The sequence below is a fragment of the Chondrus crispus genome, genomic scaffold, assembly GCF_000350225.1.
Source record: "Chondrus crispus Stackhouse genomic scaffold, scaffold_308, whole genome shotgun sequence".
Lineage (NCBI taxonomy): Eukaryota > Rhodophyta > Florideophyceae > Gigartinales > Gigartinaceae > Chondrus > Chondrus crispus.
The window spans coordinates 30,832-43,893 of NW_005179193.1; the positions used below are offsets into that span (position 1 = coordinate 30,832).

At 51.4% G+C, this 13,062-nt stretch overlaps 2 protein-coding genes across 2 annotated transcripts; one reads left to right on the forward strand and one right to left on the reverse strand.

The window, feature by feature from the left end:
* Positions 1 to 6,227: 6,227 nt before the first annotated feature.
* On the reverse strand, positions 6,228 to 6,401 carry CHC_T00005685001 (hypothetical protein). Its single transcript, XM_005717236.1, has one exon. The coding sequence runs from the start codon at positions 6,399 to 6,401 to the stop codon at positions 6,228 to 6,230; it is 174 nt and encodes a 57-aa protein (XP_005717293.1).
* Positions 6,402 to 8,487: 2,086 nt separating this feature from the next.
* On the forward strand, positions 8,488 to 9,186 carry CHC_T00005686001 (hypothetical protein). Its single transcript, XM_005717237.1, has one exon. It carries the CDS (start codon positions 8,488 to 8,490, stop codon positions 9,184 to 9,186), a length of 699 nt encoding a protein of 232 aa, XP_005717294.1.
* The last annotated feature ends 3,876 nt before the right edge of the window (positions 9,187 to 13,062 follow it).

Here is a 13,062-nt window from a genome sequence, read left to right on the forward strand (position 1 = left end):
TCTCTGGATTTAATAGCAGATATTTAGATAGGGATGAAATACATGACCTGTTCCTGCTTCCAGTGGAGGCAAAATACTGTATCTCACCCATATGAGAGAGTCTCGCGCAAGCCCGCATAAACGTGGCATTGCTTGTTGCTTGAAACAGTTCCAAGTGCAACAGCACGATAGCAGCCTCCAGGTGTGCACTGTTTCAAGAGTCTCCAGCCACTTTTGAAATTTCAATTGTGCCGCATTAGCATTAGGAGTGCCGACTGGGGCGGAGCATCGAAGAAGTGCAAACCTGCAGTGACAGACGTACCGTAGGAACAAAGAAGAAACCTAACGTTGTACCGTATGGTATGCTAGACTGCTTCTTAATGAGTGGTACAGTATTAGTTATTCTGCGTGGACAAGGAGAAGGCGAGGAAAGGTGCGAGTAAAAGTATGCAATACTGCCCGTGCACCGAAAAAGTTCCACAGCGACCGATGTAAAGTTTAACCTTACTGGCTGCAACAATAATAACTCAACTTTGTTTTGAACGGTGCAATGCAATGCGTATACGATGCGCATCGACAAACCATCGCTCCTTTCGTCCCCCGGGTCAAGATGGTAGCGTGTCTGCACTGCTCTCCACGGTGATTCAATTTCTTCTTTGGCCCGTATCTGACCCCTGCTATGTATTCTTCAAGCAACGTACAGTGCAGTACTGGATTGCATCCATTTTAAACCTCTGCTGTATGAGAGATTACAGCATTTAAAATAAGAACTGTGTAACTTTAGAAGCGCTCCTTGCTCCTGATTTTCGTGCTTGGGCAGGACCCATGGTCCTATGGCCAGACGATCTTCGGCACCGTTGGCATCGTAGATGCGGCCATACAAGAGATTGGAGTCGGTGTATGCAAATCGCCTGTGTTCAAAATCGGGGCGCTGGTGACCACGTTTCAAAATGTACATTGCAAAGGACGGGATGATATTCAAACGTGGATATTTGTCGGTGGCTCGCTTTCTCGCAGCGGTGCGCCAAACGATATGGCAATGTGTATGTCATCAATCTACATGAAGGATGCTTCCAGAGAGGGTGTATTCTTCACTGTATATTGAATTCCTTCCCAGTCATACAGTTGTCGACAATGGGCATTCAGCACAGTCGGTGTATTCGACAGCGCCATGTAGCTCTGACTTGGGTAATCCAACAGTATTCTGTGCTGTACACGTTCTGTACTGTATTCGAATCAGAGAAAATGGCATTCAGTTGAATCGGCTCGCTTCTTTTCACCGGTTGTAAAGCTTTTACGTGGTGTGTGCGGGGGCATGCAACAACAATCAGGATTCGGCATTTGTACGTTGAGCTGATGAGTCGTTTGCAGACGCATGCAGCCACAGTGGCCATCTGTATAGTCGTGACATTGTCGTTCATGACCCAGGGAGCGGACGTTTTCACTTACTACAAGTTGCACGCAATTTATGTGGGGTCGAGCTGTGTGAGGTTTGTGTATTGTAGCGGATAATACTGTATCTCTCCGGGCAAAGCCTTTCATACCCCCAGATTGGCGAAGGGACACACTGTACCCAAGGGTAGTTGGTGTACGGTGTTATTAGCAAACAAAAAAAAAGCGTGGCGATTTATTACTGTACAGCACAACGAAATTTTGCTATGGGCTCACCGCCAATACTGCAAATTTTCATTTTAAGGTCAGAGCGAAGTTGAAGTCAATACAAAACCTACACTACGCTTGATTCGACTGGCTGTTCCTCAATCTAACACGGCGCATGATCATTAAATTCGCAGTGCGAGGATTTCTGTCATCAAAATTCAATTTTGGCTTTATCGATCGAGCGAGTCTTACACTGCAAGCAATATAGACACCCCATTCACTTTTACATTAGGGCCATTTGCGGATCTTGGGGTGACAGGTGCGGCTTTTGATGCCCTTGGGGAGGTGAAGTTCTAGCCCTGGGGGTGTTTTGGGGGCGACTACCCCAATTGAGGTGGCATTGAAGGGTGACGTTCCTCATTCATCCAATTCCGAGGGTGACGTCGCCCTAAGAAAACGACATGTTGAAACATGCCGATCTTTGTCTGTGTCTATAGGGCGACATTGGATCGTTTTCTGAGATTGATGTGATTTCAGTTGGAAATATAGGGTGACTTCATATGCGAAACACCGGCAACTTCTACCCACTCTATCTACATACAATTACATACAGTATTTTCCGTATTTTCCATACCACGGAAGCATGTTTACCTAGTGTTTTCATCCCCATAAAGCTGTCTCAGTGCACAATCAGTGACAGTATGCGTCTCAGAACGACAAAGAGAGCAAGTATACTTCCTCTTTGATGGCGCAGGTCCGTTCTCATACCAGCTCTTCTTACGTTTTCCCGCGTTTTTCACTGGCCTCCCACGAGGAGGAGGGATAGCTTTGGGAATTCTTAAGTTCTGACCAAAAGCTACTAACCGTTTCGCTTGTTTGATAACTTTGTCGACAGAGTATTGCGCCGGCATTGAGTAACACAAGCTGTAGTAATTCTCTTTCCATGCTTTCGTCAAATGTCGTCGCGCAACGTGCTTATACAAATTATTAGATCCGTACTTCTCACATATGACAGCCGTTCCGTGATAGCAAGGAAAACCGGAACCATCTCGTGAATGCATGCAGCATGAAGGGGGCGTGTTTGGCTCTGAACGCATGACTACATGCCTCAAACGCGTTCCGTCCACCACGCTTCGTACCGTCGCCTCCATTTGCCCCGTTCCCTCTACAAACCTAACAGACTCCTTATAAACTCTTGATCTCTGAATGAGTAGCGCAAGACGTTGTTCAATGTGAGGTGGTACGGGACTCTTGCAGTTCATTGCAGTTGCTTGCCGCTTCAAAAAGGCAGTTCGCTGTGTCGACACAACTTTCTCCAGCATCTTTTGAGGCTCCACTGTCCTGATGTGGTTTCGCAGGGCGGCGGACATACCACTTTCAGCTCCTTGAGATGTCGTGATTAGATCTTGCAACATCGAGCATGCTCTGTACAGCTCACTGTCATCAAACCTATTAAGGTAATCTGACATCTTCATCGGGAAGTCTTTTTTGGCTTGAATAACCTCATCCCTGCTTGGGTTTCGAAGCGCTTTATCGTACATGCGCACACCAACAACCTTTCCCGCACCCAGTGCTGTAGCGAGATTTTTTCGGACATGCAGTGGGTCCAGGAACAACTTCGCGTGCTGCATGCACCGCTTGTACGCTGAGTCGATAGATTTCTCCTGGTCGACAATTGTCGTCCTCGTAGGTACATCAAACCCTGGGATATCCGCGGCGGCAGCAAAAACTTTCTCCCATGTGTCCATTCCCTCAGCTCCCACGAAATGGGCGAACACCAAGGGGCAGAGTTGATGGTTAGTGTCGTATCCGAACACTTCAAATGTGGTTCCGTAAGAACGGCGGCCCAAACCCTCGCAATGAGCGGCATCCGCTGCGCATGTCATCCTGCCCTTTCTACAGAAAGCTTCTGCAACCATCGGGACGAAGAGGAACCCGCCATAATATTTACCCTCATCCGCAATATCCGAGACGTCCACATCCTCTACATTAAACCCGGATTGTAGGGATCTTAGTTTTTCAGAGTATGAAAGTTTTTGCTGTTGCTTGTATATGAATCGTGCAGCCTTGATGCGCTGCGCCTTCATTTCCGTACCGGACAAGATGAAAATGTCCACCCTGTGCCCCAATTCCCTCAACAGATCAGAGTATCCTTCCAGGGCAGCCATGTCAACGGCTCGAGCAGCTGAGATGTATCTGTTCAGCTCGCGCCTCACAGCGCGAATGTGTGAGTTTGCTGGTTGTCGACGGTAAATTGACTTCGCCCTTAAAATGGACGCTAGGACGCTGGTGGGCATGTCAGGGTTCAAGGCGAACTCATCACGAAGCGCCCGTGCGGTTTGCTCAGCGGTATACGCCGGTCTAATTTGACAGGACTTTCTGTCGACTGACTGCCCATAGCACTGGTTTTCGTGCTCTTGGAACCGATTCAACTTCCACAATCCCGATTTCGGTTGCCGATTAAAAGTGAGAGTTGCGGCACAATGCTTTCGTCGACAGTCCATACGCACCATTTCGAAGTTTTTCACCACATTCACTCCCTCCGGCACACCCAAATTCGCAGTATATGCTCGAATGAGCTGCTCGCAGCGCCATCTTCCGGAAAGCTGAATCCCAACCTCAGGGGTATACGTGACGCATCGCCGGGGAACCCACGTCATCTCTGCTACTCTATCCGCCGCTATTTCCGCCATTGCCTTCCGCTGACTTCTCTTTTTTGAAGCTCTCTTTTGTTCCGCTCGCCGTTTCTTCTGTTCGTCTTCAGACAAAGTTCTGAGGTCAACTGGCAACACCCTTTCAGCCGCAGCTGCTGCATCACAAGCTTCTCCATTGCTGCTAGTGTCTTCAGGCGTGACGGCTATGTACGCTCTGAAATCAAAGTCATCGTCGTCAATACATTCCGGGCGAGGGGAACGAGAGGAATCTGCTTCATCTTCCATCGAACTTTCTTCTTCGGCATCAACATCCTCATCGTCCTCTTCCTCATCCGAGTTCACCCCGTCACCTCCCTCTCTATCCCAATCATCGTCAGGCGCCCCAACGAACTCCGCTTCCTCACCATCTGGGCCGTGACCCATTTTAGATTCAAACTCTCTACCCAGGACATCGGTCATAAAATCGGTTCCGTCAAACGAAGATGTATGGATCCTGGGGGAATTATTCCGAGCCCCTCCTTGGCTCCTTGATTCATGACGATCCCTTCGTTCCCTCCTCTGCCTCTCTTCTCGTTTCCGCGCCTCATTATCCATACGTGCTCGTTCCTGATAAGACATTCTCTTCTCTCTGCGCTCCCTAGCCATCCGTTCCCGCCTTTGCGTAATCGTCTCAGGCTTTTCCACCTGACGTATGTCTTCGTCTTCCGTTTCCCATTCTTGTCTCATTTCCTTCTCCCTCCGCTGATGTCCCCATTCACTTTCCGCTGAGCCTTTTCTTTCCCTCTCTTCCTCCAATGCCTGCTCTTTTTCTCTCTCCGCTTCCTCCCTCTTCGCACGTACTCTCTCCTCCTCTAGCCCCTGCTCCCTTTTACGTCTCAACTCCTGAGCTCTTTCTTCTTGCATCCTTTCTTCACGATTGCGACGCCCCTCCCTCTTTTCCCTTTCTTCACTTTTTTCCGTTTCTTTGCTCCTATCCTCGCCTTTTTCCGCTTGAGAAGACATTTCCTCCTCCTCAGCCATGACCTTTCTTCGAATATTTTCCCTTTCCTCCCTTAACATGAGTTCGAGTAGTTTCTCCTTCGAGGTTGGAATGAGTGTAAAAAGTAGTGTTGCGGGAACCAAATTTGAAGCATCTTCCCCGTTTTCCATCTCATCAAAACGAATGTCTCTCTCAGCTTGTTCTTTTGCGCGAGTGAGCTTTTGCATAGCTTTATTCGCGGAGGAGCGATCCGACACACATCTGTCCGGATGAACAAGAAAAGAGAGCTTCTTGAAACGCTTTTGTATATTGCGCAAAGTGGGCTCGTCACTTTCGTCCGCCGTATCTCCGGGATGAGCGCAACAAAAGACGTCAATTACGGGCGTTTCGTTGATGATGATTGTCCCAAAGTGATGCAGGGCCTTTCTGGCGTCTGGCGGAAAAGATCGCATTATCCCGCCAAAATATGGCAGAGAAAAAGGGGAAAGAACAGAGGGTGACAGTGAAAAGCGAGCTGCGGTGCGAGGGATACTTCCGGAGGATGGATTTTTGTGGGGTGACTCCCGGAGAAAGTGGTCGAGGCGCAGGCCGAGGCGCAGGATATTTGACAAGAATATCTGCGCTGCGGACGCCCTACAAATGAGACACTCATGCCGGCCAGAAACACTGTTTCTGGAGGACCAGTAGTTTCATACGAATTGCTCAATTTTTGCAGATAATGCGCCATACATGCCATTTGTGCAATGTCCGAGTGTTTACCAGAGCTTTGAGACCCACATTTACGTCACATATCGTTGTTGTTGTACACTAGTTTTGAGAGCTGCTCCGTAGCACGCTGATTATTGAGAAAAGCCAAAGTTTACAGGGATACATGTTTTGTCACCCGTCCTATCTACTCGTACAAGTAGTCTCAATTTCACCGAAGCTCTCTCAACTTTTGTACTGAAGCGGTGGAATGGAGGGTATGAGGGGAAGAAGGGGTAGCGGATGGGTTGTTTGGACCGAGAAGTGAAAGCTCAAAACCTCCAATGATTACCGCAATGTACGCATGAGACAAAGGTCGTTAATGGTTCATCTGCGGACCGGGTCTGCATCTGGTAATAAGTACATTTTCTTTGCTTGCATTTTCCGCACTTGAACATATCAGTACTTGCCTCTTGCTTGCTAAACGGCATCGCATCTCTGGTCATCTTAGCACGAACTTCCTCCCGATTCTTTCGTAGCTCATGATGAGGGCGCAGGCGTCCGTTTCGCCGAGAATTCGTTCAGAGATGACAGGGGCGTTGGGGTGTTGGTCAATACAACTGCAACAGCGTTTGATCACATGAGCAATGTCCCAGTCGATGGGAGTGGTGGCCTACCAGTAGGTGACGGTACTGGGGTGTCGCCGTAACAACTATATGTGGACAGATAGACTTTCTTCCTTTTCCAAATTGTTCATCATAGATTGTGTAAATGGGAGCCTGTACAAGTCTGATACCATGCAAGTTTAACAGCTCCGATGTCTTGTTAAGCATGTGCATCCAAGCGATGGAGGACGCCGTTTGAGCGGAAGCAAGCGAGGAAGAGTTCCTCAATAATGTAAAGTCTCTTCACAGAACCCGTATATACATGTCATACGGTCGAGCCATATGAGCGATATCCACGGCGCATCAGCGAACGACGTGGAATTATCAGTTTCGCTGCAAATACAGTACTTCGTAGGGACAGGATAATGACGAGGACAGCTTGCCGAGAGATACAATGGCCACCTTCGACACCTGTTGATTGGCGGAATGCGTTCTGACCATGACACTAGGCCAATAGGAGTGATTCCCATATGGTGACCTTGCTGGACAATGAATGAGGATCCGGACTGCAGAGGGCAGGCTGTGATGTCCGCAGAAGTATTTGGTTGTTCCAAGAACATTTTAATACGCAAACCAGGCAGCTACATTACTCATGAGTCCTGCACTGTCGTCGGAGTGAGCGCCACATCGCTAGATGAAAAAGGCTATGAAACAGTGACAGAAAGAATCGCTCCGGCTGCATTTCAGCCGCACCAGAGACAAGAAAGGGAAACCTACACTATCAACAATACGAGTGCACCACCTCTCCCATGACCCGCACGCCCAGCAATACGCCCGCCACCCTGTCGTCTCCGCCCACTCCTTCCCGCCGCAGCCCATGCACCCGACGGACCGCCGCCCGCCGCTGCCCATCGACATCAAGCCGGTCCAGAAGCCCACCGCCACCTACGAGCTGGATGACTCCCCGCCCATCGAGCCGCACATCGTCATGCAGATGGGCGGCATCCCGTACGCAGACCTGTGCAAGGAAAAGGCCCGTGAGGCCTTCAAGGAGATGAAGAAGAACGAGCACATGGCCAAGGGCGAGTTTGACCAACAAGAAGCAACAAGTGGCGGGAGCAGAGCCGAAAACCTCACTCTCCCTTGCCACACGCGCGTTTCAAGCTCCTGCCCCCGAAAATCCGCGCATACAAAAGATCGAAAATCCAATCAGCACTGTCCCGTGAACTACTCAGAACAGCCAATGGTTTGGCCATGAACAATGTGGCGGCGGGCCACGTCCAAACGACCGGCTCATATTGCTCACCTGGGGCGCAGCGTGAGATTCGTGTACGCCAGTCTACCGCCATTCGCGGCTCAGGTTGCATCGCCACTCAACGCCCATCAAATATCCCCCTTCCGCTGCCGAAGCGCATGCGCCTGTCAGTGTGCCGTGGAGATACACAAAGAGCCAAACAGTGGCTCCCTTGCCGTTTTCAGCCTCATGATTCGGACCTCCCTCGACCACCGCACCTCGACTTTTTCCCATCTTTTCTCAGCACAAACATCTAAATAAGGTTTAAGTCATCCCTCTGCCCATCCTTGTCCCTTTTGACTCCGCAGAATCGTCATTGGTCTTCACTTTACCCTCGTCTCGAAACGAACCCTCTCTTCGAAGACCAAGGCCGCTTCTCTCTTGTCCCAACCATCCTCTATTGTTTCGAGTTCCCCCGAACAACGATAGAACCCAATGGCCGCCCTCCGCTCCCTCGCCTCCGTCAGGCGTCGCGCCGGGCTCCTTGTCGCCCCTAGGGTATCTAGCTTTGCCAACTCGGTTCCCGCGTCTTCCTCCTACGCCTCGTCATTCTTCTCGCGATCCGTCCCGACGCGTTCGTCCTTTTCCAACTTGTCCCAATACGCTCGCACCTTCTCCGCTGTCCCGGAGCTCTTCAGCGCCACGGACTCCTTCGCGAAAAGGCATAACAACACCTCGAGGGACGTGTCAGAAATGCTTGCGTTCCTCGGCATGCAGGACATCAATCAGCTCATCGACCAGACTGTTCCGTCTTCCATTCGCAACAATCGCGACTTAGAGGTAGGCCCGGCCCTTTCCGAGACCGAGGCTTTAGCCAAACTCAAGGCAATGGCTAGCAAGAACAAGCTCTACCAGAACCATATCGGCATGGGCTACCATGGCACTCTCACCCCACATGTCCTCCTCCGCAATATTTTGGAGAACCCTGGATGGCACACCCAATACACACCGTACCAAGCAGAGATTGCCCAGGGCCGGCTTGAGTCCCTGCTCAACTATCAAACTATGGTGGCCGACATCACTGGTCTTCCAGTTGCGAACGCCTCTCTCCTCGATGAGGCCACGGCCGCCGCGGAAGCCATGTCTATGTGCTTCAACATCGCCCGTAGAAAGAAGAAGTCTTTCTTCGTCAGTGAGCTCGTTCACCCTCAAACCATCGATCTGGTCAAGACTCGTGCCGAAGGATTTGGTGTGGAGGTCATTGTCGGTGACCACAAGACATATGACGTCGCTGCGAACAAGGACCTTTGCGGTACCTTAATCCAATACCCGGCCACTGATGGATCCATTGATGACTACGAACCATTCATCGCGGCAAGCAAATCTGCTGGTGCCAAGGTTGTCATGGCCACTGATCTTCTTGCTCTCACAACTCTTAAGTCACCCGGCTAGATGGGTGCCGATTTCGCTGTCGGTAACTCCCAGCGCTTTGGTGTTCCGATGGGATACGGAGGCCCTCACCCGGCTTCCATTCAGAGAACTTAAATTTCGCTGATTCTCATCTGCTGCGCTAGCCCCTGCGATCGTTGAAGCCGATACAAGAGAGAAGGACTGGCGCGCCCTGTTTCGATTCCCTCCTCGCAACAGTAGCAACTCGTTCGGCAACGCGGTCCTTCCCTGCTTCCTCCGCGTGGCCGACCCTTCTCTCCCTCTCTTCCAACTTGCGCACCCACGCATGTAGCCTCCCCTGCTCGACGCCCGAGTACTTCAAGCTGGCGAAGAAGGAGCGGGAGGGGCGGGGATGAACACGAGCAGCGTGAGGGCTTCTTGGAATTGACAGGGACTTTAACTAGCTCCCTCACTTCAGCCACGCGCAAATTTTTTGCTTCATCTCCGCCAAGGAGACGAAGCACATCTTCGGTTAATGCGAACGGATACCTTGAAGCGCTATCATGGACAATACCACGGTTGCAGTCCAGCGCAACGCAATGATCTACAATTCCGTGTTCCACTATTCGGACTATCCACACGCCTTGATTATGGTGCGCAAGCCACTTGAAAGGATTTGCATCGAACGCCTTCTTCACAGCTTTAGGAACTCGGCGCACTGATAGTTGAGCGGGAATTTGGTGAACCAGAGAAAAGAGTTGCTTGAGTGTTTTGATCTTCATCGGATGCTTCCGAAGGTACTTGTCGACGCTTGTTCCTCCTGTGGTACCATATAGCGCACAAGTGCCGTTGGACAGCGCAGCCGACACGCATGAATCGTCGTTGCTGCGCACGAGGTTCGGGCCATACTGGTGCACCTCAAACCTTCTTGATCCAGTGATTTGACCGCGTGCCCCAATACCACCGATGAGTATCGGTACACCGCGATGGGCCATCATCCACGCATACAGTCAACGGAACATCTCTTGCAAAAACTTTCTCTTGCGCGGCAAGTCGTTGGTACCATCATCTATAGCGTTTAATAGAGCCTGCATCGTGTGGAGGGATAGTGTAATCGAATTGGCATCGATAGGCCAGAAACTTTCGTCACCGCCTGTCAATCCGGCGGCAGCGTACAAAACGCCGTCTTGCATTTTGTGGCCGCTTGCCCCTTGTCGGCCATCACCAATCATCACCCTGTCAATCGCCCAGCTCATGGTGTCCAAGAATACTAGGAATGTTGCACCTCCCCGGAGATCTGCACAAACTTCCGTTCTTAATGGACACGCGTGAGATGGGCGCCGGGCTCTTTGGTGCGGGTTCCGGGTCACTTGGAGACGCGGCCGCGGTGCACCGTGCTAGAGGCAGGGTGAGCAAGGCGATGAAGAAGACGGGTGAGGGCATTGCGGCGAGATGTGCGGGGGGGAGCTGGGGAACGTAGACGACGAAAAATGGCGGGTTCAGAAGGCAGAACGTACGCCGCGTGACCGCGCGTCACCGTATGCCACTGTGGTGGGCACTGGGCGGCCTCTATAGCCACACTATATTGTTTCAGTTTTGAGAGCGCTTTATCCAGCGCGAAACCGTGCGTTGGCGTGCTTTTATAGGGGTGACATTGAAACAATCATGCATTTCTAAGGCGACTTTTCTAACATTTAGGTCTCTGCCGAAATGCCACGATGGTATACGTTTTTATAGGGTGAAATCCCCGAATATGAGTTTGTCGGAGGTGACTTTACGATCGTTTTTCTGTCACCCTAGAAAATGGACATTGTCACCCCATGCAGAGGACACCATGGACCAAAATCACCCTACTAGCAAAGCACTTTTTAGTAGTGTCGCCCTATAAAAACCCCCACCGCATTGAAATCGCCCCACGTAGATTTCACTTTGGCCGGGTGTCGCCCCAAAATCTACACTTTGACCCAAAATAATATGAGGCATGGGGCGGGTTTTATGGGGGAATGCGTTTTTGGCATCGTCCCGTATCGAGATGTGCACACGCGTCGCGATAGGGAGTGATCTCACTCGCTATCCTCACATCGCCTTACAGTACTCTCAAGAGTAAGGCGATGTGAGGATGTCAGTGTTTGATACAGATGCAGATGACATGTGTACGCGACGGTGCATAGTGACATTCAGTATTCCACAACAGTACCCTTACTACAAGTCATGTAGATGTCTTTGTGTGGAGGGACGTGGTTGTGCGCCGGTGGATTGGTCATTGCGAAAATCGTAAGAGCGGTTGTTTTTTTCAGCGGTGGGCAGAGGCATCGCTGCCGGGCTGTATACCGCAGTAATTGCGCCGGAAACGATACAAAAGTGTCAAGCTGCGGCGCCGCTCTCGCACGAATACAGTGCGGCTATGGATACCGTGGTAAGGCTTTACGTACCTGTTTGATGGTGGTTTCCGGTGTCGCGGTCTCATGAGGGCAATCCATTTGTATGTGCGAATTCAGTAGCAAGGGCTGACGTGACCGCCGTGGAGGGGCGAAGGAGACGGCAGAAGACAGTCGCATAGACAGTAGATGTAAGATAGGACAGTAGATGTGGGACAATACAGTAGATGTAGAATCGGCACCCTTCGGCGTACCACAACGCATTACAGTACGGTGTATACTGTAGTTGGCAGCCAAGTGACATGAATGGTGCCCTTAAAAATGAATCTCGGGGCACCGTGCCCAAGGGCACGGGGCCCCGGGATTTCTTTTTGCGGATTACGTTTGCCACAAACTCTGAGTGGTAGAGGACATGCCTTGGCCCCGTACAGCGTTCCTCACGGTAGCACTTGTCCGAAAACCGCCTTCATCTTCGGCCAACCGCCTTTCATCTTCTACTGGTAATGTTACCTTCGAAGGTACCCCTCGACGTGTACGGGCGTATCGGCTCGGGTACGCTCAGAGGGCTCCAACTCGGCTCTGATTTCCTATCCAGTCGTACTGGACGTTGCCCCACCTCTACTCATCTTCAAATTAGCACGATTCTTACTTCTCTCGTCCTTCAATACACCGCCCTATCCGTCAATCGCCGCCGGATTCACGCATCTCTTGCACCTCTCCATTAAGGGCCGGCCGCTTCTGCGCCCTGGCTCCCCCGTTCTAGTTACAATAAAGGTCGACCATTCAAGGCACCCCTCCTTTACCGCACCGCCCCCTCTGCACGCTGTGCACCACCATACACTCCTTTAATCGTGTGTCCTACACACCGGGCCCATCTTCCATCCTTACACACGCCGTAGACATCTATCAGTACCTCACCGCGCCCTCTGTACCCTCTGTACGGTGTATACCACACTACGCTTCTTTAATCGTGTCCACAACACACCGTGTCCATCTTCTGCCCTCCCCGCCTTACACATCGTTCACTACCCCATCGCGCCCTCTGTATACTGCGTACCACCCTACACTTCTTTAATCGTATCTCCTACACACCCAGTCCACCGCCTTTCCTTTTCCCGCGCCTTATATATCTTTCAGCACCCCACACCACCTGTAAAGCACGCTACGTACCTGCCCGCATAGTACCACAATCCGCACCTCAACCCGCCACGCCGAGATCTACCGCATCCACCCCCACGCACCCATCAGCTCCGCCATCTACAGTACTCACGTACTGATCACTGTCATGCGCAGATGCCTGCCTTAACATCCGTTGACACCCACCTCCCGCAACCGACCCCCCGTCCCCACCCCCTTCCCGTACGTCCCCACCCCTATTTCCTCACCGCCATGCTCAAGCCGCGCACCGTCTCCGTCTGGTGCGTCGTCTTCGCCGCCGTCGCCGCCCTCACCGCCGTCGTCCTGCACGAGGAGCTCCCCTTCCTGCGCTCCCTCAACCCCCGCGCCCAGCCCGCCTGGTACGGTAAGCCCGACAGTATCGACAGAGTCGAACAGGCGAAAG

Excerpts from the sequence above, each read along its gene's own strand:
- CHC_T00005685001 (XM_005717236.1), bottom strand. The coding sequence starts at position 6,401 with ATGACCAGAGATGCGATGCCGTTTAGCAAGCAAGAGGCAAGTACTGAT.
- CHC_T00005686001 (XM_005717237.1), top strand. The coding sequence starts at position 8,488 with ATGCTTGCGTTCCTCGGCATGCAGGACATCAATCAGCTCATCGACCAG.